At 38.9% G+C, this 23,584-nt stretch overlaps 1 protein-coding gene across 1 annotated transcript; it reads right to left on the minus strand.

Annotated features, from left to right (window-relative positions):
* Positions 1-1,958: 1,958 nt before the first annotated feature.
* On the minus strand, positions 1,959-14,733 carry LOC115052324 (myb-like protein X). The gene is made up of 8 exons (XM_029516392.1): positions 14,604-14,733; positions 11,629-11,770; positions 9,746-10,109; positions 8,455-8,697; positions 8,032-8,279; positions 6,111-6,540; positions 4,679-5,912; positions 1,959-3,688 (listed from the first exon to the last, which is right to left on the minus strand). Exons 2-8 carry the CDS (start codon positions 11,760-11,762, stop codon positions 3,624-3,626), a joined length of 2,718 nt encoding a protein of 905 aa, XP_029372252.1. The 5' UTR covers positions 11,763-11,770; positions 14,604-14,733; the 3' UTR covers positions 1,959-3,623.
* Positions 14,734-23,584: the final 8,851 nt, after the last annotated feature.

Genomic DNA, 23,584 nt, shown 5'->3' on the forward strand with positions numbered 1-23,584 from the left:
CGACACGAACCTTGAGTGAACTCCTTAGGGCTTAACCCAAAAGGGAATGGATGCGCATTAGATAAATGTAGGAAAAAAGCAGTTTCTAAAACAATCTTTGGCAAAATTGTCCGTGAGTCAATATGCACCGCCCTCCCCCCGGCTGTTATTAAGGGGTAAAATCTCCTTCGTCTCGTTGGTATTCCAGAAAAAGATTGTCAGACAGTCATTAAAGCCCTCATCAATCCCATCCCGTCATTTGCCAAAGAGGCCTGGAGTTCACCGTTCTGTTTCTCTTCGCCAGGTAATTCTCAACCAGGGGGAGGAGCTCCACAAACCCCACCCACTTTCCGCTGCCCAGTGTTTCGTCAGTAGAAGTGAACTTCGGTTCTTCTGTAAAATGAAGCCAGTACCTTAAAACAGCATTTCTTTCTAATGACCATCAGACGACTCCAGAGGCTGTTAATAGAAGTCAGCTTTTAAAGAGGTCTGTGAGAAAATGCCCCTACTTCTCTCTGGTCTCATTATATCAGTATATATTATTATAAGAGTTCATGGTATAGGTCTCTGGTTTTAAATCTTCTTCAATACAATATGATGTTCTTGATTTTCAGTGCTGGTCCTATTTAGAGGAGACCATAAAGCCGGGGATTGAAAGGGGGCGTGGCCACGTGAGAGTGACTCCTGATTCCTCAGTTCCACTTTCTAACGTGGTTAGATGGCCAACAACAAAATTACACACTTGAAGCTTCAAAACGGGAATTCGCAAATTAATGGCTAACATCATGGAAAGTTGACACTGGGTCAGTCCGAAATATTTGGATGGAATATACATTGTAAACTATTTATGAAGTTTACTTTGGCAGCAGTTGTAGACAAAAGTGAAGGTAAAATTGACAAAATAAAAAAAAAAAAAACAAGTGAGTCTGTTTCACACCCTTCAAACCCACACCCTTTGTCTCTATTTGAATGACGCTCTCTCTAATAAACATGTCTGTTAATCTCACTTGCCCATCGAGCCCTATTTTCATATGTTAATGAACCTGCTCCTGAAGGAAATCCATGTTCAAAAACATGCTTCTCTTTCTGTGGACAAAGAGAAGAAATTTAGTTCAGTATCACTTTTTTTTTTCTTTCCAACAATAAATACAATATATAACGTCTTCCATTGCAGTACTTTGAAATATGAAAAGAAGCAGCTACCTGGTTATTGAGCACTTAAATTTCAGTATTTTATCTTCTGTAATTGAATTATATGTAATTGAAGTATTAAAATATGAAACTGGGTCTCTCTCAAATGTTTGGATAGAATCAGCAGGGTGAACCTTTTGGGAAGTTTTTGTTTGGCAGTATTTGTAAACATGTGCAGGAAAAAATACCCAACAATATACAAAATTTGAAAACAAATTAGAAAAACAGATTAATCAATTTCCATGTGTGAATCATCAACAAATCATGGTTCTATAACTCTATATAATGTTTCTTGAGGAGCAACCTTCAAATTCTCAAAAGTAAAATTAAATCTTTCCCTTCTAATCCATTTTTGATCCTGTTTCTCTCTGCCCAGCCCCCTCTCTCAGTAAAGATGTATGTTAATCTCACTAACCCAGCCAACCCTGTTGTCTTCATATGTTAATGAACCTGTTCCTGAAGGAAATCCAACTTCAAAAACATGCTTCTCTTTTTGTGGACAGAGAGAAGACATCTAGTTCAGTAACCCTTTTGTGAAATATCCCACTATACGTTATGTCACACAAAATTTTTCATAACAAATACTAGAATTTCTGAGATGTGAAACAGTTAATTTCAGTCTTCTTGAATTAAAATACTCTTTGGCTATCAAGGTAAATACACAATCAACAGAAGCTTAAGCAGTTCACCTTAGAATTTTATTTCAACAATGCACCGAAAGAACATTTAGACCTTCACAAATTTAAGTGTTGTTTATTTTACTAATTTATTATAGGTTTTTTTTAAGAACTTTGTCATTGTAACTGTTGTGGAAATTGTAGCTCTCCACGAGATAGCATTTAATTAAATATCTTAAAAGTTTAAATCCCAGTTTCGTAAGCTGAAAAGGTTTCTTCAGTCACCTTATTTTTCCAGACTATTGCAATTAATTTATTTACATGGTAATGACTCATGAAAATAATGGCCTATATCTATATCCTTACATTATACAAGTAGCCCTGATGAGTATTCCACATAAATGTTAATGTACATTTGTAGATTAGTGATTAATCAATTACTGCTGGTTGTTTAGTATGAGAATCATATGATATATGCGATGACTCTGTGGCATTTAGATTTACTCACTCACTCACTCATCCTCAACGGTTTATCCGTTTCCAGGTTGCAGGTTCCAGGTGCTGGAGCTACTCCCTGGACAGGTCACCAGTCCATCACAGGGCCAACTTACAGAGACAAACAACCACTTGCACTCACACCTCCAGACAATTTAGAGTCACCAACCAACCTAAAAGTGCATGCTTAGGTTGATTGAAGAACCTGGAGGAAAGCCATGCAAGCACAAGGAGAATATCCATGGAAAGGCCTCAGGCACAGGGATCGAACTCATAAGTTTCTTGTTGTGTGGCACCAGCGCTAACCACTATGCCACTATGCTGGCCCTGACATTGGAATATAAAAATGTCTCATTCACTTTATGTTTTGTGGTTGATCTGTATTTTTCATTCAACTTTTTTGGGAAAAAAAGAGAAATCTCCTCACACTCATGCAGCTCTGTCAATCTGACTGGTTTGACCACAAAGGAACAATCAGAGGTGGAAATGGGTACTTTGTAATCTGCACAAGATCACAATGTAGTCTGGTCTCATGCTAATACACAATACACAGCAGGAGAGTGAGCAGCAGGAGGAAAAACCTGATCTGAAAACAAGAAATCTGCAAGTGAAAGCCCAGAGAGTGCTGGAAAACGCATAGGGGAAGAATAAGACATCCAGGATCTTTAAGCTAAGTCCTCTTTGTCCCTTGTTGAAGACATAGATTAATTCAAATTGAAAGTAAAATAGTTTCATGGAATAAAAACATGGTCAAATACATTTCTGCAAAACTATCTCCCAAGAAACAGAAATCAAGAAGAGACACCAATGGAATAATATAATTTCCAATAATGCACTCAGAAATATAATTAGAGGTCTATATACTTATAATTAAATAAATTTTAACATAGACACAGACATTCAAACATCCACTGCTGAAGTCAGTAAACTGTTGAGGTAGTAGAATTAAAGATTTGTTTCTTTTTCTTTCTTTACATCTACTTCATAAGTCAGATGTTTACATACACTGTTAAGATTATAGAATGGCCTATAAATTTTTTGTGACAAGGAAGGAATTTTTTTTACAGCTATCCCTCCTGAAATAAGATACTTAAAATGTTTTAAATGGACAACCATTTTAAAAGTTACAGATAGATAGATACATACATACATACATATATATTTATATAGATTTATTCATGATAGAATTTGCTGTGAATTATATATATTTAAACAACACTGTAAAAAATACTCATAGTTATACAAACTCTTAAGACTCTTTCTGGATTGTGTGCCTTTACCACCAAACACTTTCTCACTTAAAACTTTCTACACAGTGTGACAAATCCATCTTCGGCATAATCACAAGTGCTTCACATTCCCAGCTTGAACCACCTCAATATGATGACTGCTTGCTTCACATGTTTCTATCAAAAGAAAAATAGGAATCAAAAAGAAGACATCAATGACTAACTTCACAATTACCCGTTGGGTTGTTTGGCCTGAGTGTGAGTGTGAATGGTTGTTTGCTTTTGTCTGTATCTGTGTGTTGGCCCTGCGATGGACCAACAACCTGTTCAGGGTGTACCCCCGCCTCAACCTCTCAAACTTTACAGGGAACCTTAATTATTGTTTACATTTACTTTCAGAGGTTAATGATGATTTGCACACACCTACAGAGGCTGATAAACGTCATGCTTGCAAATATATTTGTGTCCTGCTATCTCAAGACAACAAACAACAATTTTCTCAAGATATTGGAATACTTGCTCAGTTATCTTGATGCAACAAAATATTGTTCTCTCCTGGTTAATATCTTCTTATTTCAAGATAACAGGGAAAAAAAGTATGGCTTTTCTTGGCTTCCCCACAAACCAAAGTTTTTGCTGAGGCTGGATAATTATACAGGTTATAGGTAATCATTTATCATTCAACATATATGGGTATACAAACCAGAAAGCAAAGTCAAATCAGTTACTCCCTACATAGGATATCAGTTTCAATAGTAGATAAATAAGCTAATGTAGGACGTCATTACAAATTATGAATGAAATCACAATCTTTCCAACTGAAAATTTGACTTAATGTTATATTATTAGTCATGTCTTCTTTGAAATTAGTTGACTAATCTTTTCTGATTATTTGACCATTCAGGTTTCTTTCAATCTTTTAAAGATTAATTGCAGGATTCCCAATTCCAGTGTTATTCAAACTGCTGAATGTTCTGTGTTCAAGGCAGTTATTATGATGATGTACAGGGCGAGCCTATTGTGGTAATAGTAATGCTTTTAGCCTACAAATTTCAAAACAGTACTTTTCCTCTCCCTCTCCTTCTTCTTGTTCTTCTTCTTCAGTGTTTTCTTTTTTTGCTGCAGGCTTGACAAGCTTCCAGCTCAGAGTCCACTGACTCATCTCACCTTCTTCATTCATCACTCCCACATATCTCTGCCTCTGGTGCTCAGTGGAGAAACACATCACTTCATCTGTGTCCGGTTTCTGCCAGCGACAAATTCTCCATGAATCCCTCCAGGCCCGCAACGCATCCTCATCCTCATCCTCCTCTTCATCTTCGTCTCCTGCTCTGTGAGCCACTGCCACCATCCATGACTGTTTCCAAGAGGAGAAAGAGGTGTTGAGTTTATGGAACTGCAGATGGAGCGGGACATTTGGTTTCTTCTTTTCTTTCTCCTTCTCTTCCTCTTTTTCTACTTTGAAGTCATCCTCTCTGTACCCTTCGTTGACTGTGTCAACACTGTCACTCACTTCCTTATCGTCATCCTCATCATCACCTTCATCATTTTCCTCATCATCGACTTCGTCATCCTCATCGTCATCGTTGTCCTCCTCTTCACCCACTTTTTGATCTTCCTCTTTTTCATCATCTGCCTCTTTCCTCTGGTCTCTGGCCATAATTTCTTCATCTTCTATTTCTTTCTCATTGAGGTGATCTTCTTCACCACTTTGATTCGTCACCTCGTTTTCTTTGTTCTCCTTTTCATCATCCCCCTCCTCTTCATCTATTATGATGTCTATATCTTCCTGCTTGTGGTCATCTTCATTGCCTACTTCATCCATTTCCTCTTCATCTCTTTTGTCTTGTTCTTTGTCTATTCCTTCATCTTCAGTCTCATTTTCTTCTTCATGGCTCTCATCCTCTTGATTCACTTCTTTGTCCTCACCCTCCTTGTCTACATCTTTTGTCTTTTCCTTGTTTTTTTCATCTGCCATTGTCTTCTCATCTTCTTTATGTTCCTCCCCCTTTTCATTTATTATTTTGCCACTCTCCTCTGGCTTTCCATATCCAGCAATGCTACCCTCCTCCTTATTGTTTTCATTTATTTTTTCTTCTTTCTCATCATCATCATCTTCTCCTTTTTCATGTATTTTTTCCTCCTCGTTCCCCAGCTCCTCTTCCTTATCATCTACTATTTTTTCTTTCCTTTGCTCCTCATCTTCCTCACAATCACTGTTTATGTTTATATCTTCCTCTTGTTTGGGTACTTGTTGGTCCTGCTCCTTCTCATCTATGTCCTTTTCTTTCTCTTTGTCTTCATCCGTACAGCCCCCCCTCTTTTCAAAATCATTGTCCTCACCCTTCCAATTTATTTTATCCCCTCTGTCATCTTCCTCCTTCTGTTCCTCCTCATCCTCCTGCACTTTTATACCTTTCTCCCCATTTATTGAATCCTCTTCTTCCTCCTCTTCGGCCCCCTCTCTTTTGTATAATTCTAATTCTTTCTCATTTACGTCTTCACCCCCCCCCCCCTCCTCAGCCTCCTCTCTTTTGTGTATTTCCATTTCTTCCTCATTTATGTCTTCATCCTCCTCCTCATCTTCCTCCTCTTTGGCTTCCTCTCTATTGTGTATTTCCATTTCCTTCTCATTTCCTTCTTCATTCTCCTCCTCTTCTACTCCTTCATCCTCTTCATCTATGGAGTCATTTTTGTTCTTTTCCTTCTCTTGATGTACTACATCTCTCTCGTCCTTTTCAACTGCTTCATATTCATTTTCATCAGCATCAATGCATTCCTCCTCCTCTTCCTCTTCATCTACTCCTTCATCCTCGTCATCTCCTGTGTCATTCTCCTCTTCTTCCGCCACTTCATCCTCCAGTACCTGCATCCACCCTTTAGGAATCCTCCAAGCATCTGTCCATTCTGTGCTGTCTTTGATGTCCTCATCTAGCAGTGATGTGAGGAAGAGGTTTGTGGATTTACTTCTCATCATCATCATCATGTCACTGTGCTGATGATGGGACTGCAGTGAAGCCTTACACCATCTGTGAGTGTAGGATGAGTTTCAGTTTGTTGAAAAGTTGAAAGACAATTATGTTTTAATGAATGGTAGATTTATTGAATAGCCAGTCACATATGATTAAGGCTTTACTTTTTTCATGTTTTTGTGTTTTTTCCTTTAAATTTGTGATTTTAAAAATTAAACTGAGGGTTCCGCATATTCGGAATCAGTACAACCTCAAAAAATTAAAATGTCACTTTCACAAATCAAATCAATTTTTTTCCCCCCTCATTTTATACATAGAAATAGTGCAAGCCGTTATAACCAAAGCAAACTCAAGGACAGTAATTTACAACTATTTTTTGGACAGCTAATTTGAAGTTTCTATCATTATCTGATCGTGAGTTCTGCTCATTCTTTCGAGCAGTAATGGTGGATGTTTATTTTTTCCCTCCCTAAAAAAGCTTGCTCTATCTTGTTGTCTGTATCTTTTGATATTTTTGCGTAACTTCTCCTCACAAAAAGTCCCATTTTCTTTAGCCACACAAGCACTAGAGCTAATAGGTATATATGAGAATATGGAGAGTTGTGACCCTAAATGTCACCAGCAAATTTGTGTTTTTGATTGACGCATTTAATTGACTGAGCCTGTGCTGATTTTGAAAATGTGGAGCAATAAATTCGGCAGGATAAGAAAAAATATATGAAAAGGATAAAAAAATGGGAAACTCTTAATGTGGATTGAAAAGGGATGACATCAACATGAGAGTAAAATATGCATTCTCGTGACACATTTTGCAAGAAACACAGAAAATGTGTGATACAGCATTTGACCAACTCATAGTGACAACAATGTAAGCTGCTCTTATGAGACTTTGAATTTATTGTTTGAATGTTGGTATCTTTGTTTTTTGGGTTTAGGAGAATTGAGGTGTGGATCTGAACTGCACTGCTCTGGTAAGTCACCATCTGTGCCATAGTCTGTCAATCACAGCGTAGCCACACCTCCAATCCATCCCCTTCCATATGTTCTATTTTCTTCAACATTCAACCATTGTTTAAAAAAATGTTTACTGTGGTAATAAAGGAACATAAATTTAAAGAAAAAAATACCTCAATACAATCTGTCTATCAATGGACTTGTTGCTGATGTTAATTACATAGAACACAGGTTTAAAGCACCACCAGCTTGACCAACAGTGCATGTCCAATTTTATACATAGTCTATGATCCACAGCCTGAAATATACTACATACTACAAGTATTGGACCTCTTAACCAATGAATTCGGGGGTTTCATCATTTAGTCCTCTTCACATGGGTGATTAGAATGACGCACTAGCCATGTGGCACTATTTGTGAAATCCCTTTTAATGCAATTCTATGTTTCCGTGACTAGCCTACAGGCCTCATAAAGCTCCTGTAGGTGAAATTTGTAGACGGTCCAATACTTTTGGCCACGGAGTCGATCTGATTACTATTATGAGTAGGTAAGTAGTAGACATCAGCATGTGTCGGTATTAAGCAAAGCCCACCTGATCTGCTGCCTGAATCCCCAGCAAGAAAACCAGTTCTTCTCATGTTCTTTCTCTTTCTGTGGAGCAGCTCCAGAAAGCAGCCAGGAGTTGTTCCAATCAGGCAAGAACACATCGATTATCCTCGCAATCACTTTGATGTCTGTGCCCAAAAAGCTTCTCGTCCTTCCTTTGTCATCAGTAGCATTTTTTGCTGTAAGTTCTGCCCCAGACTGTTTCCATGACTCCTCCCAACCTGAAGGCCTGTCCTGTTTGAGAATCATAATAAATGTTTTCATTTAGCCCGGGGGCATAGCTCAGTGTAGTGCATGCTTTGCACATAGAAGTGCCAGGTTCATATCCCACAATGCAAACTAATGGCATGCTTGTGGATGCACTTTTCTTAGCTTAAATGACAAATAGAGAACTGCTGTTGATGCCCACCTGCTGCTCTAGATGCCGTAATTCATCAGATTTGTCGTGACAGCTCTTTGGATAATTGGGCCAGTTACAATCCCAGTCCTTTTTCTGCTGTCTGAAGGCAAAGTTCATTATCTTCCATGTGCCAGCCCAGACGGGAAGGGAATATGCTTCTAATTTAGATTTGCTAACCAATTCTTTATCAGACAAAATCCCCCATTGGAATTGCTTCTCCCCAGATAGCTCCAAACAGCCTAATCTTTTCATCTGTGAACAAAACAATAAAAAAAAAGGTTATTGGTTACTGAACTTAGTGCGTTTGTCCTTCTCTCTCAATGTTTCATGCATTATTGTCACACGCAAAGCAATTTTCTGTTTGAAAATAAATTCTTCCTCTATCTCTTAAAGAATAAGTCTGAGTATATTATTTAAGGGAACATTATGTGGTTTTTAATGGTCTCCTACTATGGGACATTTGATATATAGGGGCTCACTGGATTCAAAAACCTTTACTGTAATTAAATGTATTCTGTTGTAAACAACAATTTTGGCCTATCTGCTAACTGTTATGAGCAAATGACAGAAGGTCCATCCAAATGAAGTTTCTGTAATAGCAGGTAAGCCAAATTAAAATTGCTCATTCCAAATTTTACCAGCATGTCCAATATATCCAGAGAGCAACATCAAGCATGGGTTTAAGGCACCACTTCTCCCCCATCTGGGGCGATTTCAATACATCTCCTTGTTTTTGACACCAGCATAAAAACCACTGACCAGTGCAGTCAAACCAATAATTAGAGTAAAACAGGTGTGGCTCAAAGGAGTTTCTGCAGCTATAGGACCGCTTCAGTTGCTCTGACTGGCCTATATTTGAGGATAACTACAGTACACGCAAAAATTTGGACACACTTTCCTATTCATTTAAATGAGAAGGTGCGTCAGCACCTCCTCTGTACTTTTTTGACAATGACCATTGAAAATGTCACAAACATGTTTCTCAATAAAAAGCAATGGAGGACCATGGCTGTATAACAAACATAGTGACCATGGCTGTGATACATGTTAACATAAACAAAGAGTATTATTTACTTTTCCATCCATTTTCTCTGCTAACCCAAACCTTAACCCTCTGCTGCAGATAAAAGTAATTTTAATTTACACTAACATCGAAAAACTTGCAAACATCTGAAAGCAGTTTTAAGGTTCCAGTATGTTTAAATATGAAGATATGGCTGAGTGTCAGTCTAGGTACCTTTTCCCATGAATTACTCCATTCGTTAATTGGATAAATGAATTCAGCCACTGATGTATACACCTGCGGTTTGTACTCCCTGTTGTTAATCAGCTCTATGGTGGTGAATCCTGGAATCCTGGTTTTGGACTCTTTAGCCCTCAGGTAAAGATACTTTGGAGGTTTTAGGCTCATCCAGGACTCTTTCCAGCACAGACGGAACACATCCACCTCTACTTTCCGTTGAGGCCTATGGCGTTTGGGAGAAGCTCTCCTCCTGGGTGTCGGCGGGGCTGGGGGAGGCTCAGCTTTGACTTTGGGAGGAGGAGGGACAATTCTGAATTTAACTTTTGGCTTGCTTTCATCTGTGCTGGTGGTCACTCTTCTGAAGTCAGACATGTCAGCTTGACCAATCACTGACCAGTGATAGTTCCACTTTGAGAAAAGTCTGCAGATACAAATATAAATATCAATCATTAAATAATCAGTATGAATGGATACAAATATGATGAATGTTGGAAATGCAACTGAAGTGATCTTATTGTGTTTTATCTTCAAATATAAAATATACTGATTTGTTTGTTTTGATTGAATTTTGGAGTCCAATGTCTGAATAAAAAACCCTCAAATGACATTTATCTCAATTATTTTACATATCAAACCAGCTTCATAAGGCCTCAGCTCCAGCGTGACATACTGAGGGTTAACTGCATCACATATACATTCTTGCATGCTTAGATGTGTTACATTCATGCAAGAAAATACAAGAGATAGAGATCATTTAAAGAAGGTTTTCTCAAATTTAAGCCAACACAAAATTAAGAGATTCAGGAATTATAATTGATCTTCACAAGAGACATTTTGACAAGAAAAGCACAGGTTAAATTTTTAATGCTGTGATGGCCCCTTTCTATTTATATGAAATAGCTCAAGGTTATAGGTATTTGTAGTCATTAACATCTATCATTTCATCTGTGCTTTGTCAACTAAGAAAAGCTTCTGAATCTGAAATTAAATAAGAACATACACTCATCAGCCATACCATAATGACTACCTGCAGCCATTTGTAACCCTTCTGCAGCCAAAACAGCGCTGACCTGTTCAGTCATGAACTCAATTAGACCTCTAAAGGTACACTGTGTTATCTGGAACTAATACATTAGCAGCAGATCATTGAAGTCTGAAAGTCCATAGATCAACACCACTTTCCACAGATGTTGGATTGGTTTAAGTCCTGGGGAATGGGGAGGCTAAAATCAATAGCTTAAACTGGTTGTCCTTTTCTTCAAACCATTGCAGTGTGGCAGGGAGCATTATCCTGCTGAAGGAGGTCATTGCCATGAGGGAATAATATTTCCATGAAGGGCTGCACTTAGTCTAAAACAATATTTAGATCAGTGTTATGTACCAAAGAAACACTCACTTTTACCCACAGTTCCCCAGAACTTTGCCTGCTTTTCAAATGCCACGTCTTTCTCAGCTAAGTTAACACACACTGTTGCTCTTCTGTTGGATAGGACCTTTGACTTCTGCAGACCAGAAATTTCCCAAAAAGGTGCACCTTTGGAAATGCTGTAACCCAACCATCTAGGCTGCCCTTAGAGCCTTAAACCTGGATTTTTTTCTGATACCAATGCATTGTAATACCTTGACATCACAACACAACCTTCAGCACTTTCTACCTAATTGTACCCAGATTATCGTTGTTATGCACATCACCTGTGAGCGGTCCACAAAGCCCCCCAAAATCCTTACAATTCTCACAAACAACTGGAAATTGTGCATGGATGTCTTGCAAACAAACGCAAACAATTTCTACCTGGGAAAGGGAACACAGTTTGGGGATTTTTCTGTCCTCAAACAATCTCTCCATAAATGAATGGCAGAAAACCTCAAAACATTCAAGACTGATGGGGCTGTCACCACAGATTAGCAGTAGCCTAGTTTCCAAAATCATTCACTCTCACACTTTGACAGAGTTCTTTTCTCTCCATTCAGCCTCTTGTTTGCGTTGATCTGCAATGCTCTGAGCTCTCTTCTCCCACTGGTCTCTCAGTTTCCCATTGCTGAATGACCTCTGCTCCTCTTTTTTGGACAACATCCTGTTTCCTAAGAAACACAGACAAAAATAAATTTAGATTCATTGACAAATAAACTGGACTGTTCAAATTAAGAACGTTACTCAGAGTCTGGTTCGGATTGCTGCAACAAGTCAGTCCATATTCCTGGTTACAGCTGGACTCGAACCAGTAAATATTAACAAAAAATGTATTTTGAGTGGAAAATGTGTAAGCACAAATTACAAAATTAAATGTAAATGTAAACGCCTGATCCTAGTCTTTATCAGCATGACAGGTTAAAATCTACCCTGGTTATAGAAGAAGGAAGACACACTGGGAGTATCAACTTCAGTTGGCTGCAAAAATGCCATAAGAGAAGACTGTGAAAGGCACATCCATTGTTCAAAATCCAATAGCGCAGAAGTTATGGAATGGCTCAGTAGCAACTCAACTACCATATGAAAGCATTGCTGAATTTGAAAGTGAGTATACAACGGAGATTTTTGTTCATTTATGCTAAAAACAAGGGACCTCTCATTATTGTGCTTCAGTTGTCAAACGTGATGACCATTTATACAGCTATAGATTTTACTCATGTTGATTCATTTAATCTTACTACAGTGGCAAAAATCTACTTTTCCAGATGTCAGTGACCCATTATAGTGAACCTGTCATATTGAACTTGGTGAATATGTTGGATGATAATGGAGTGCAGACAAAGGTATAATCATCATGAACATTGAACCCACAAATGAAATACTGGGATATACTTTAGAAGAAATATGATATAATATTAAGTGGGACAAAGCAAAACATTTTTATCACTAGATCATAAAATTCTTTGTAAATATTGGACACATTCATAGCATCCTGACTTCCTTGGTTAGAACTGGCCACATCTGGAAAGAAAGCATATAGAGTGTATACGGTACATTAAACAAGTGCAGATTAATCTATTTATCTATCTGTCAAATATCTATTAAGTCTGCTTCTGGTCCCTTTCTCAATTTAAGACTGACTCATCAAGCTTACACAAGATGACCAGTATCACTCTAAAATTAAACATGCTTCACTGGGCAACAATGCCAACATGAAAACCCCTACTGACACAACAGCCACACATCAACCATCATCAGCATTTTATTGAGGAATAAATAGTGTTGTCAGGTAAAACAAACAGTGACATTATTTATGTTTGAAACAAAATCATGTCAAACTGTCATCCAGTGCATCAACAAGTTTCTTTAGTGTACCATCATGAGAGGATAGCATAAATGTGATTAATTTACTGCCACGCCTTTCAAGTCTCTGTTTCAGAGTTTCTATTTTCAGAAAGATAAAAATCACATTAAATTCAATCTAAATACCCTGAAACATACATCTATATTAATGGCTCTGAAAAGTTTATATATTGTAGATTATATGTGTTTCCTTAAATATATTTTTTTTGAAGTGCCACAATTGACTTGTTGTCCAATTCTAAGGCTAAATTTTTCATAACTTACACTTTGGATCATTTGGATATCTGGTTCTTAAGTAATCAACGACATCCTCCACATACTGTATGTTTATCTGGTTTTAGTAGCCATACTAACATTTTTGTTCTTTAAATTAATTTTAAAACACAACTTCTAGTTGACAACTTGTGCAAAATAAACTCCCCAGATTTTTCTCCAGGACTCAGCAGTTTCTGTGTTTGTAAATATGAATGCCTTATCCAAATGATAACTTAAAATTAGAAGATTAGCTCAGGCCTCTTCGATCGCCTCATTGGGGTATCAGACCGTAATGGAAATGGCAGAGAATCATATAACAGTATCCTTAAGTGTTTTCAGAAACTCAACTCTGTCTGCTATGAAGGACATTAACTCCATATAAAGTAAGTACATGCCTTGAAGGAAGCAAACTACAGCTGAATAACAGTTTCTAATGAGGAAATTTTGTTAATATTACTTCATTCATGCTTATGGATATTATTTGATGAGTGCAGTTGGTCATCTAAATTTTCATTTGATCGGATACAATTTGTACTGACTACCTGAAAAAAGGTTTTAATGATTTTTTAGCATGTTCCTCAGACATACCAGTGAACAATGAGATGGTGTATCCTGTTGAGGTAAACTTGGAAACGTTATTCCTGCTAAATATTCGCAATCCTGATTTCACAGACCTGCTAACATGAGAGTCATTTTAGGATGAAGCTTGTCTTTCTGGATCATAACGATCTGAACTAAATGTGTCTGTATGATTTTACATCCTTCGAGTTGCAATGCTGGTGCCACAGTTTTGTTCTTTGTCCACTTCCATCACCTCACAGTGGAACTCATAAAAGTACTGCTTTAGACATAAAAAAAACATTGCTGGTGAATATAATTGAGATTTTTTTTAATAAAGAACACTGCTGACAATTCTTGCTGATGTGCTGTGTTTACAAAGAATAAGTGGCCAAGGAAACCAGTCTCCAATAAGTAGCAAAAATAGTAATGCACATTGTGTTATTATGGCTTTTAGTTAATACCTGTTGCACACACTAGATTGGATAGCAGAGTCAGTAGCCAGCAATTTTCACCTGGGAAACGAACTTGATGAAATTATTGCTTTTGGGGGCAGTTGAAATTTCAACACATCATCCTGTGTCTACTAGACACCATGAAAAAGAAGAGGTGCTGATGCTATGTCATACTTCACATAGCTCCAGGCTTCAACAGTTACATGAGTGCGTGTAAAAGTGTTTAGCCTAGACTAGCTTAGCACAAAGACTGCTAACTCTGTTCCTTCAAAATGACAGAAGACCCAGACTCAAATGCTGTTTCAACACACTCACGCCAAACCAAAGGAAAATCTTACACAAATTTAAGTGCAGTAAATTGGTTCTAACTTACCTGGTATATTTCTGCCTTTGTGTCAGCGTTCTGACTCTCTATACACCTTGCTGTGCAATAGCATATGCTATGGACAACTACGGGATGTGTTTACTGTCTGTCTGTAGTTAAGAAGGAAGGCCACTTGTTTCTCTCTGTCTCTGCTTGTGTCTGTCTATGTTCAGTGTAGTGTCATGTTAACCAAATTGCACTCAGTTGGCTCTGTATAACTGTTCTGTGCTGAGCAGGTGTTCCTCTCTGCTATTTTTACATTACATGTTAACAGATCCAGAGCTGCAAATCTAAATTTAGTGCTGCAATGTGAAGCAATGCCAAACACAAGATGAGCAGTTGGTTGAATGCAAATAAAATGACATGAAATGAATGAAATTAAATGAATTAACAGAATAATTCACTTAGTCAACATACAACTGTAAACATGCATGAAACCCAGTGCTGTAAGCTAACCAAGCTCAAATATTATAGTGATATTAATGAAGAAATGCTAAAATGCTGCAAATTCAATACAACACTCACTGTCTGGAGACCAGCCAATCACATCTAAGAATGTGAAGCACTTGATCAAAGAAGTGCAGGTGTCAGATTTTGCTTTCTGCACAGGCTCAAGAATTTCCTCCTGAGGCTTTACCCTGAGCTAGGAGGATACGTCATAATAACTAAAGCAGTTGTTGCCGGAAACAACTACACCATGCGTCCTCAAGAACAAGCACATACTTGTGGATTGACAAAGAAACTTGTTTTATGTTTCGTCAGCTCTAAGAGTTGAACATTTTGAAATATAAGGATGAAAGGAAGACGGTCACCAGAAAGTGGCTCAACAGTAACCAGTTCAAAGGAGCAGACTGTCACCTATTGATGCATAGTCAAACATACTACAGCAAATAAATCTAATTTTTCCTAGGCCTGTAAACTTGGACAAAGACAAACTGACAAAGTACAACTATGACTGTAATTCAACGAACCCTTTGTATGAAAATGTATTTTATCAGCCCAACAACAGACTAGTGAGATGTTCAAAAGGTGCTCCACCCTCAACAAACGAAAACTGGGATTGTCTCTAACCCCCTGTGAACTTGCAGTATACAGTGCTCAGCTTGAGTACATCCCCTTCGAAAAGTAACATTTTAAATATCTCAGTGAACACAAAAACAATTTACAAAATGTTGACAAGAATAAGTTTTATATCACATCAATTTAATCAACTTATAACATGAAAGTATTCTGACTGAAGTAAGGTAAAGCTTTGCTGATCTTCTTGTAGCCTTTGTGGTGTAAAGAAATTATTTTCTTTCTCAGGTCTTGTGATGTTTCTCATTGCAATTGCTGACAACATGAAATGGGAAGGGGTTTTCTTTAAGTAATAGCCTTTTATAGTCAACTGTCTGCTGGACACTTGTGTAATAAATAATTAGACTCATCTTTGGTTGATTCTTGTTAAATTAGACATTTGCAGTCTAAAATGTTGCTTTGCTTCAGAGACTTTTAGGGTGTACTCATTTTTGCATTGTTCTCTAAGTTATATTATTAACCTTACTTTCATGCTAAGTTAAATAGGTGTTGTATGAAACTTATTCTTGTCAGCATTTTGTAAATTGTTTTTGTGTTCATTGAGATATATAAAATGTTACTTTTTGAAGGGGGTGAACTCATTTACACTGAGCACTGTATACTGCAAGGTCACAGGGCATGAGAGACAATCCCATTTTACGTTGGTTGAGAGTCTTTTCCTCCATAAAGACAAAATAAAAGCAAAACATAACTGTGAATACTTTCTTTGTCATTTATAATTTGTTTTAAAAAAATCTATTAAAATCATAGCAAGTTTGCTGTGAAAAAAAGTACTTTTATTTTTAATCCATGTCACCTTGCCTCACTTAAGATCTAAACTAAAGTAAACTGCTGTGTAGTTATTAAAAAAAGCAATGAGTTACAAGTAACATTTGTAAATTATCATGAGATTTCTTTACTAACTACTGCATTTGAAAAGTAACTTCACTACTCATTGATTGACTTTACTTTTCAGTTTCTTAATCCATATTCACAAATATACATCCTAGGGATAGGGTTGAAGAAGCATTACATAGTGTATTATTATTATTTTTTTAACCTTTTCCCTAGTTGGGGTTGCAACAGCAAGTCAACTCTGTGACTTACATGAATGATTTGGCTAAACATTTTATGCTGGATGTCCTTCCCATTGCAACCTTCTCCATTTATCCGGGTTGGGACTGCCACAAGCCGGCCACTGGTATCCCTTGTGGCTGGGGTTTGAGCCCTACCACTGAACTACATCCCTGTGTTCAACATAGTGTATCATATTACAATTAAATCATTATTACAAAAATGTTATTATGACTATTCTAAAAAAAAATATTACCTAAAAAAGGGAAAGCCACAACTCAGGAAGACAGGAAATGCAAAATAAAGTTTTATCAGACCTTTTTAAAAACAGAAAACACTGTCTCACAATTTAAGACAGAAAAGTTAGAAAAAATTAGCATGAGAATGTTTTCTTCAAACTATGTTTATCAAGAGCTTAAATATTTTTTATACAGCTAACATAGAGGAAATTCAAAGTCAAAATATATGCCTGTACGATAAATTAAAAAAAATTCTAAATAATAAGAGCACATATTAAACTGATATACATTTTCAGCGTTTGTGCAGTTTCAAGGTTCTAAGGCCAATGGTGGTGCTCAGATGGTCTATAGGAGGAGGGGTGCATGTGATAGTTCACTCCAGTTTATTAATCAACCCCAAACCCAAACTTAATTACTGGCACAGTTCTGCCACCCAGGTATTGTTCAGTACTTTTTAACTCACCTACCCCCACTTCATTCTGCATGCCAAGCCACACTCCCTTATTAAGCCAACTCTACTCACCTGTGAACACAGCTGCTCCTCATCTACTACTATCAACCCAGAATATATTCACCAGCTCCACACTCACTCCTTTGCCAGATTGTTCTTTGCCTTTCATGCAAGATTGTCCAGCTCTCACTTCTGGACTCACTCCCTGTTGTGGACCATGTCTAAAGCCTCAGGGACTCGGGAACTACTTGGTTTAGTTCATTCAGATGATGAAAAATATCTGCCAGGTATGCCAGCCTTGCACACCACTCATCACTTGCAAGCAGCTTTGCGTAATCGGACCTCTCATTTGTCAGAAACACTTAAGTTCCTCCCGCAGCTCATACACACGGGCCAAGACCTTGCCACGCGACAACCACCGGACCTCCGTATAAAACAGCAAGACTTTATGCTTCGCTCCTATTTCCTCATAAAAATGCGAATTTTCATGGGTCGTGACTTTACAAAGTTTACCATGCGCACAGCATCATGCAACACAGAACTAGGTCTGCTGGTAAAGTTTTGGTTACGAGGACCTCACGGTGTAAAAACTGTGCCTAACAATCACATCTGGATTTCTTTCCTTCACTCTGCTTAAAAAGCCTTTGGTGCGCCCGACCATGGCTGCAGCTCCATCAGTGCAGACACTCGTGCGGTTTTCCCACTCAAGTCACCCTTGTTCAAGAGGATGTGACCCGAGAAGTTTCCCCTCTGTTGTTTTTCTGGCAAAGCCTTGCAAAAAAAGTAAGTTTCTCTGTTTTGAATCTCCATCTACAAAACACACACTGGCTAAGAGTTGAGCATGTCCACTAATATCAGTACTCATCAAGCTGCAATGAAAATTTCTTACTGATACGGATCTCTTCCAAAACCACACTTTCGATGTCTGCAGACATGTCATTAATACGTCTGGAAATTGTGTTATCTGAGAGAGGGACGTTGGCTATTTCTTTAGCTGCTTCAGGTCCGAGCATCTCCTCTATAAAGGCTTTGCAGGCGGAAAGTATTAATGTCTCTTCCACAGTGAGATTTTTTTTTTGGACTTAGCTACAAGTTCAGCAACGTGATAGTTAGCTTTAAGTGCTCTCATCTCGCTTATCTTTGGGTTTTCTCAAGAAAGTGTGTTCACGCAGGCGAACAAAATAGTCAGCATTCTTGTTTTGAAGCGAAGGGTGTTTCGTTTGGAGATGGCGTTTAAGCTTACTTAGGACCATAGCACACCAAGCACAACGGAGTTGGTTTCATTGCATCCTCGGTGAAAGTAAATCCAAATGAAAGACAGCTTTCGCTGTATTGCCTTGCGCCAGACAGTTTGCTTGAGCTAACCGTCTTTGCGCTCTTTTGACCTCCACTCATACTTAGGCCTTCACCTGGGTCCGAATTTTGTCCAATGTCCAGTTTGGAGTTAGCATCTTTCGTTTTCAAAGACTTCTCCATCACTGTCACCGTATAGTCACGCTAGCCACAATGCCGCTGTCACCGCCACCTGACGCATCCAGGTATCACTAATTCTCTTGTCTCAAAGTACAAAGCAATTAGTTACCTGCTGCCACCTACTGATGTGGAAGAGTATCACATAGTTACCCTACCGATCGCAGTACTGACACTCGACAACGGCACATTATTTGCGGACAATAATTAATTTGTTTTCAAAAAATATTTTTGAGACCAATTACGTGAAATTGGATAACGTCCCACAGCACACCAGACAATATCTCACGGCACAGTAGTTGAAAAACACTGACCTAGAGAGAGCACAGGTATGACTCAATAAGAATTCAACGTCAAACTTAAAATATTATATGCCTAAAATAAACAAATTAGGAAACTTAAATGCGGCTCCTACAGGCACTACCAACTTTCCACTGCTGTTTGCTGCATTTAGGTTTTTAAACAAGCCCGTTACAGTTATGTATTTTGACAGCATTACCATCCTTCGCACTCAAGTTAGAAAATACAGAGACCAGTTCTGCTGGTCACAATATATCATCCACCTGGTCCTTTCTCCAAGTTTTTCTGACTTAGTCATCACTACAGATAAAATCATTATGGGCTGTCACGGGATAACCCGTGCCCTCTAATTTAAGATTAGCACACGCTACATAGCCTATTCATTTCTGGGGGGTGGGAGCCATCTTAGTTTACGTTGGGGCGAGGGTAGAATACACGCTGGACAGGTCCATAGCAGGGCCAACATACAAAGACAAACAACCACTCACCCGTACAGGCAATTGACCAATTAACCTAAACGTGCATTTTTCTGGATGGTGGGAGGATTACCCTGAGGAAACCTACACAAGTATGGGGAGAACAGGCAAACTCCCAATGAATGTGCCCAGACCCCGGGAGCTGAACTTGTGACCTTCTTGCTGTGAGGCAACAACACTAAGCACTGTTCTGCAAATCAAAAGTCATTAAAAAATTTTTTTAATCAATCTAATTTTAATTACTGCAACACTCTCAAGGGCAATCAATGGCAGTGATTTTGGACTCAGTGGCAGTATAGTGGCATAGTGGTTAGCTCTGTTATGACAATAAGCATATGCATGTCCTTCCCATGATTGCATGGGTTTCCTTCCACTCAAACACGTGGGTGTGAGTGGTTGTTTGCGTCTGTCTCGGGCAAACCTATCCAGGGTGTACCCCACCCTCGCCCTGTGTGAGCTGGGGTCGGCTCAAACAGAATCTAGAGTGGACTCCTAAAACCATCTACTATATTTACTTGGGATATGTGGAAGCTGTAACTGAGATGTGTCCTTAATTCCATTATTTGTGTCTTTTTGATGTGATGAATGTAGCTTACAACACATATGTTTTAAGACATTTGGCAGTTTGAATTTGGTCAAGCCTGCAGAAGATAGCCCCATGGTCCCGGCCACCAAACCACAACTGCCACTGGAAGCGGCTGATGGTGGTCTACTTTATAAAGTTAAGGAACTGTTAGCTGTACGCAGCAGTGGCCAGGGAAAGCAAATTTTTGTGGACTGGGAGGGATAGGGGCCTGAGGAGAGACAGTGGATGCCTTGGAGTTACACAGAAGACCCATCCCTTATTCAAGACTTTTATAGAGACCACCCAGAGATGCCTGGGCTGTCGGATGTCGGCCCTAGAATGGGGGTGTGGGACAAAGACTTCAAAGGTTCAGAGGTCTTGTCTCTGTTCATACGTCAATATGAGAGTCAGGTCATCAGGACCTGCTTTGGCGCCGAACAAGTCAAAAAAATAAGTAGAAGACATCTGGGTGCCAGGGAAGAGAACTACACCACACATACACACGTAGTGCTGCAAAATCACTATGGTTTAAGTTCAAGATAAGGGTGAAGGCTATCCACATAACACTGACACGTAAACTGTCCTAGGTATAAGAAGCATGTCACATGTTTTTCTGGTTGTTCTGTCTCTGACTAGATTGTTAGTAGGGCTGATGTGATGCAGCATAAGGTAGGTTAAATTAAACCTACACTAGTACACTCGCTGCGGGGGTGACGGCTAAAGTCTGTCGATGCACTCGAAATACCCTTGAATTGAGGCTATTGGCGCAAAAACATTGTTGAAGGAAAGAGTGGAGGAGGATCAGCGGGGACACAGATCCCAGGTGAAACCTGCAAGTGGAGGTTCTGCCAGCAAATTCTGTAAAAGTGTGTTTATGTATTTATGAGAAGCATGGAAGGTGCTCTATGACAGCTTGATAAACGAAGGTGTAAATTCCATTTTGGCTGATTGGACAGATCTGGCATTGCGACTGGCCAGTCATAGTGCTTGGATAGGCTGTCTGAGAGAAAGGAGGGACAAGTTGGGTCCCTGTAGTGTGTTAGAAAAGTTAAGCTGTCCAACCACAGAACGGAGCCGGAGATGCTTGAGCTGTGTGCTGTGGAAATAAGAGTTTTGTTAAGTGCTGTATGATAAGTGAAGAGCCGGCGCCAGGAGCCCCCTGGTTTGTGTGTGTGCGATAACTGCAGGCTGAGGATTTAAATGAGATGGGAAGCGCTGTAAATCAGTGGGGCTACTGTGAAGTCACTGGGCGGCTATACTGTTTACCGGGAAACCCCAACCCAAATTGTACTCACTTATTAATAAATATATATGTGGAGGAGTATCCAGACAACCTAATTTCCTCTTTCCACCACAACAGGGGGTACTGTCACACCGTGGTGAGGTCAAGTTGGGTTTTTTGTTCTGTCTCCAAGTTTTGTCTTGTCTTTTTCTGTTTTATTTTGAAAAGTAACCCTCCTCTCGTTTCAGGTCACTGGCCCTTCCTCATGTGTCTCGGTCTGATTGCTTTCTGAGTGTTTCCACCTGTTCCCCATTACCCTGTGTTGAAATAGTCTGCGTCTCCCTTTGTCTTGTGCCAGCATGTTTAGTCCCTGTGCATACACCCCAGCCCTTTACCACAGCCTTCACCACAGCCCTGTCTGGAGAGTGTTGAGTTGTAAGTTTTATATCACAGTTTAATTCCATAGTTAATGTTTTCATAGCCGTTTGTTTCTTCTGTGTGCAGTGATCTTTTGTTTCCTTACCTTTAAAAAGAATAGTACCTCCAGTCTTCAGGAGTGTTTTTCATTATTTCTGCCTGTTTATTTCTAGTTTTTGTTTTCATCTGTACCTGAAGTGATTTTCATTTACTGATAACGTTTAATAGCCTATTGTGTTTTTCCTGCTTTTAGTGGGGTGAATATATTTTGATATTTTTCATCCTCTTCCCGTATGGAAGAGGGCAGTAAGGAACTATGAGCTCTGAGATATGTTCCTATGCAGATGGTGATGTACATGGTTAGCTACTGCTTTCTCAATGATTTTAGAAATGGATGGAAGGTTCGCTATGGGTCTGTAATTGGCCAAAACATCTGGATCAAGATTTGGCTTTTTAAGCCTGGGTTTGATGACTGCGGTCTTAAGAGTCTGAGGAACATAACCCAAAGATAGGGACAAATTAATCAGATATAAAATGAATGGTTTAGTTAAGTAAAAAAAAATCTCTTTAAGGAGGCTAGTTGGTACTGGGTGTAAAAGACAGGTTGATGGTTTAGATGATGAGACAATAGAAGCTAGCTCTGAGAGATTCAGGGATGAAAATGATTATAAGTGTACAATAGGTGTTGCAAATGATTCAGGAGTTGCTGTATTCAGTAGAAGGTTACTGTCTAATGTAGGTAAGAGCTGATGAATTCTTTCTCTGGTTGTTATAATTTTATCTGTAAAGAAGTCCATAAAATCATCACCACTGAGAGTGAAGGGGATCTCTGGTTCAATTGAGCTATGGCTCTCTGTCAGCCTGGCTACAGTGCTGAAGAGAAACCTGGGGTTTGGGAATAGACACTGGAACGGATAAGACTACGAGTTGGATATGTGACTCAGTGAAGGATAGGGGCATGGATCTATTCTCTAGGACTAGACGTGGGCAGAATTGTTTGAAGGGCAAAGTGAGCATGGCTGTAGAAAATAAAAATGGTAGATTAGAGTGAAAGAAGCTCCAGGTTTGTCCTTGTGGCTGGCAGAAAGTAACATCAGTTAGAGGCCTTAGAGTGCATCAGGGAAGAAAGAGATGTGTGGGAAAGGAAGGGCAGTGTGGCCGCATTGATCAGAACTTTTTAAGAAATCAACTGAGTAAGTTGGATGAAATCCAGCAACATGTAGAAAACCACAGTTCGAAGGATATCAACAACACAGCCACAGAGGTAGAGGAGGTTAAAGAAGGGATGCAGCTGATACTGAGGTGAATAGGCCAGTCAAAGAGAGAAATATGGAGCAGATAGCTATAGTGAAATGGCCTAGGGCAAATAGTAGCAAAGAATGGGAGACAGTCAACAGGGACTTGTCAATAATTCTGAGCAGACTAGGAGGGAACACAAGCAATAGATTAGAGAAGGTAGGAGAAATAATTTACTCCTATGATGTCGAAAGATTTTGGGTGCAAGATAGAAAGAGGGTTGAAAGAGTACAGGTAGCTAAGTCTAGACGGCAAAGAGAAATGGAGAAATTAGTTAAGGGAAGAAGACAATTAAGAACGGAGTGGAAAAGAGCTACAGAGGAAGAGAGGGAGGAAATTAATGTGTTGCAAAAGGGGTTGAGAAGTAGGCTAGCAGTACTCAGGAGGGCCAAATATCTTAGGAAAAAGAGAAAAAAGAAAGAAT

The sequence above is a fragment of the Echeneis naucrates genome, chromosome 12 (assembly GCF_900963305.1).
Source record: "Echeneis naucrates chromosome 12, fEcheNa1.1, whole genome shotgun sequence".
Classification (NCBI taxonomy): domain Eukaryota; kingdom Metazoa; phylum Chordata; class Actinopteri; order Carangiformes; family Echeneidae; genus Echeneis; species Echeneis naucrates.

Excerpts from the sequence above, each read along its gene's own strand:
- LOC115052324 (XM_029516392.1), bottom strand. The coding sequence starts at position 11,762 with ATGTTGTCCAAAAAAGAGGAGCAGAGGTCATTCAGCAATGGGAAACTG. Across the intron at positions 5,913-6,110 it reads AAATACACAATAGAGAGGAA|GAGGATGAGGAGGAACAGAA; the intron begins GCCAAAGAGGAG and ends ATAAAAGTGCAG. Across the intron at positions 3,689-4,678 it reads GGGAGTGATGAATGAAGAAG|AAACATGTGAAGCAAGCAGT; the intron begins GTGAGATGAGTC and ends TTCTTTTGATAG.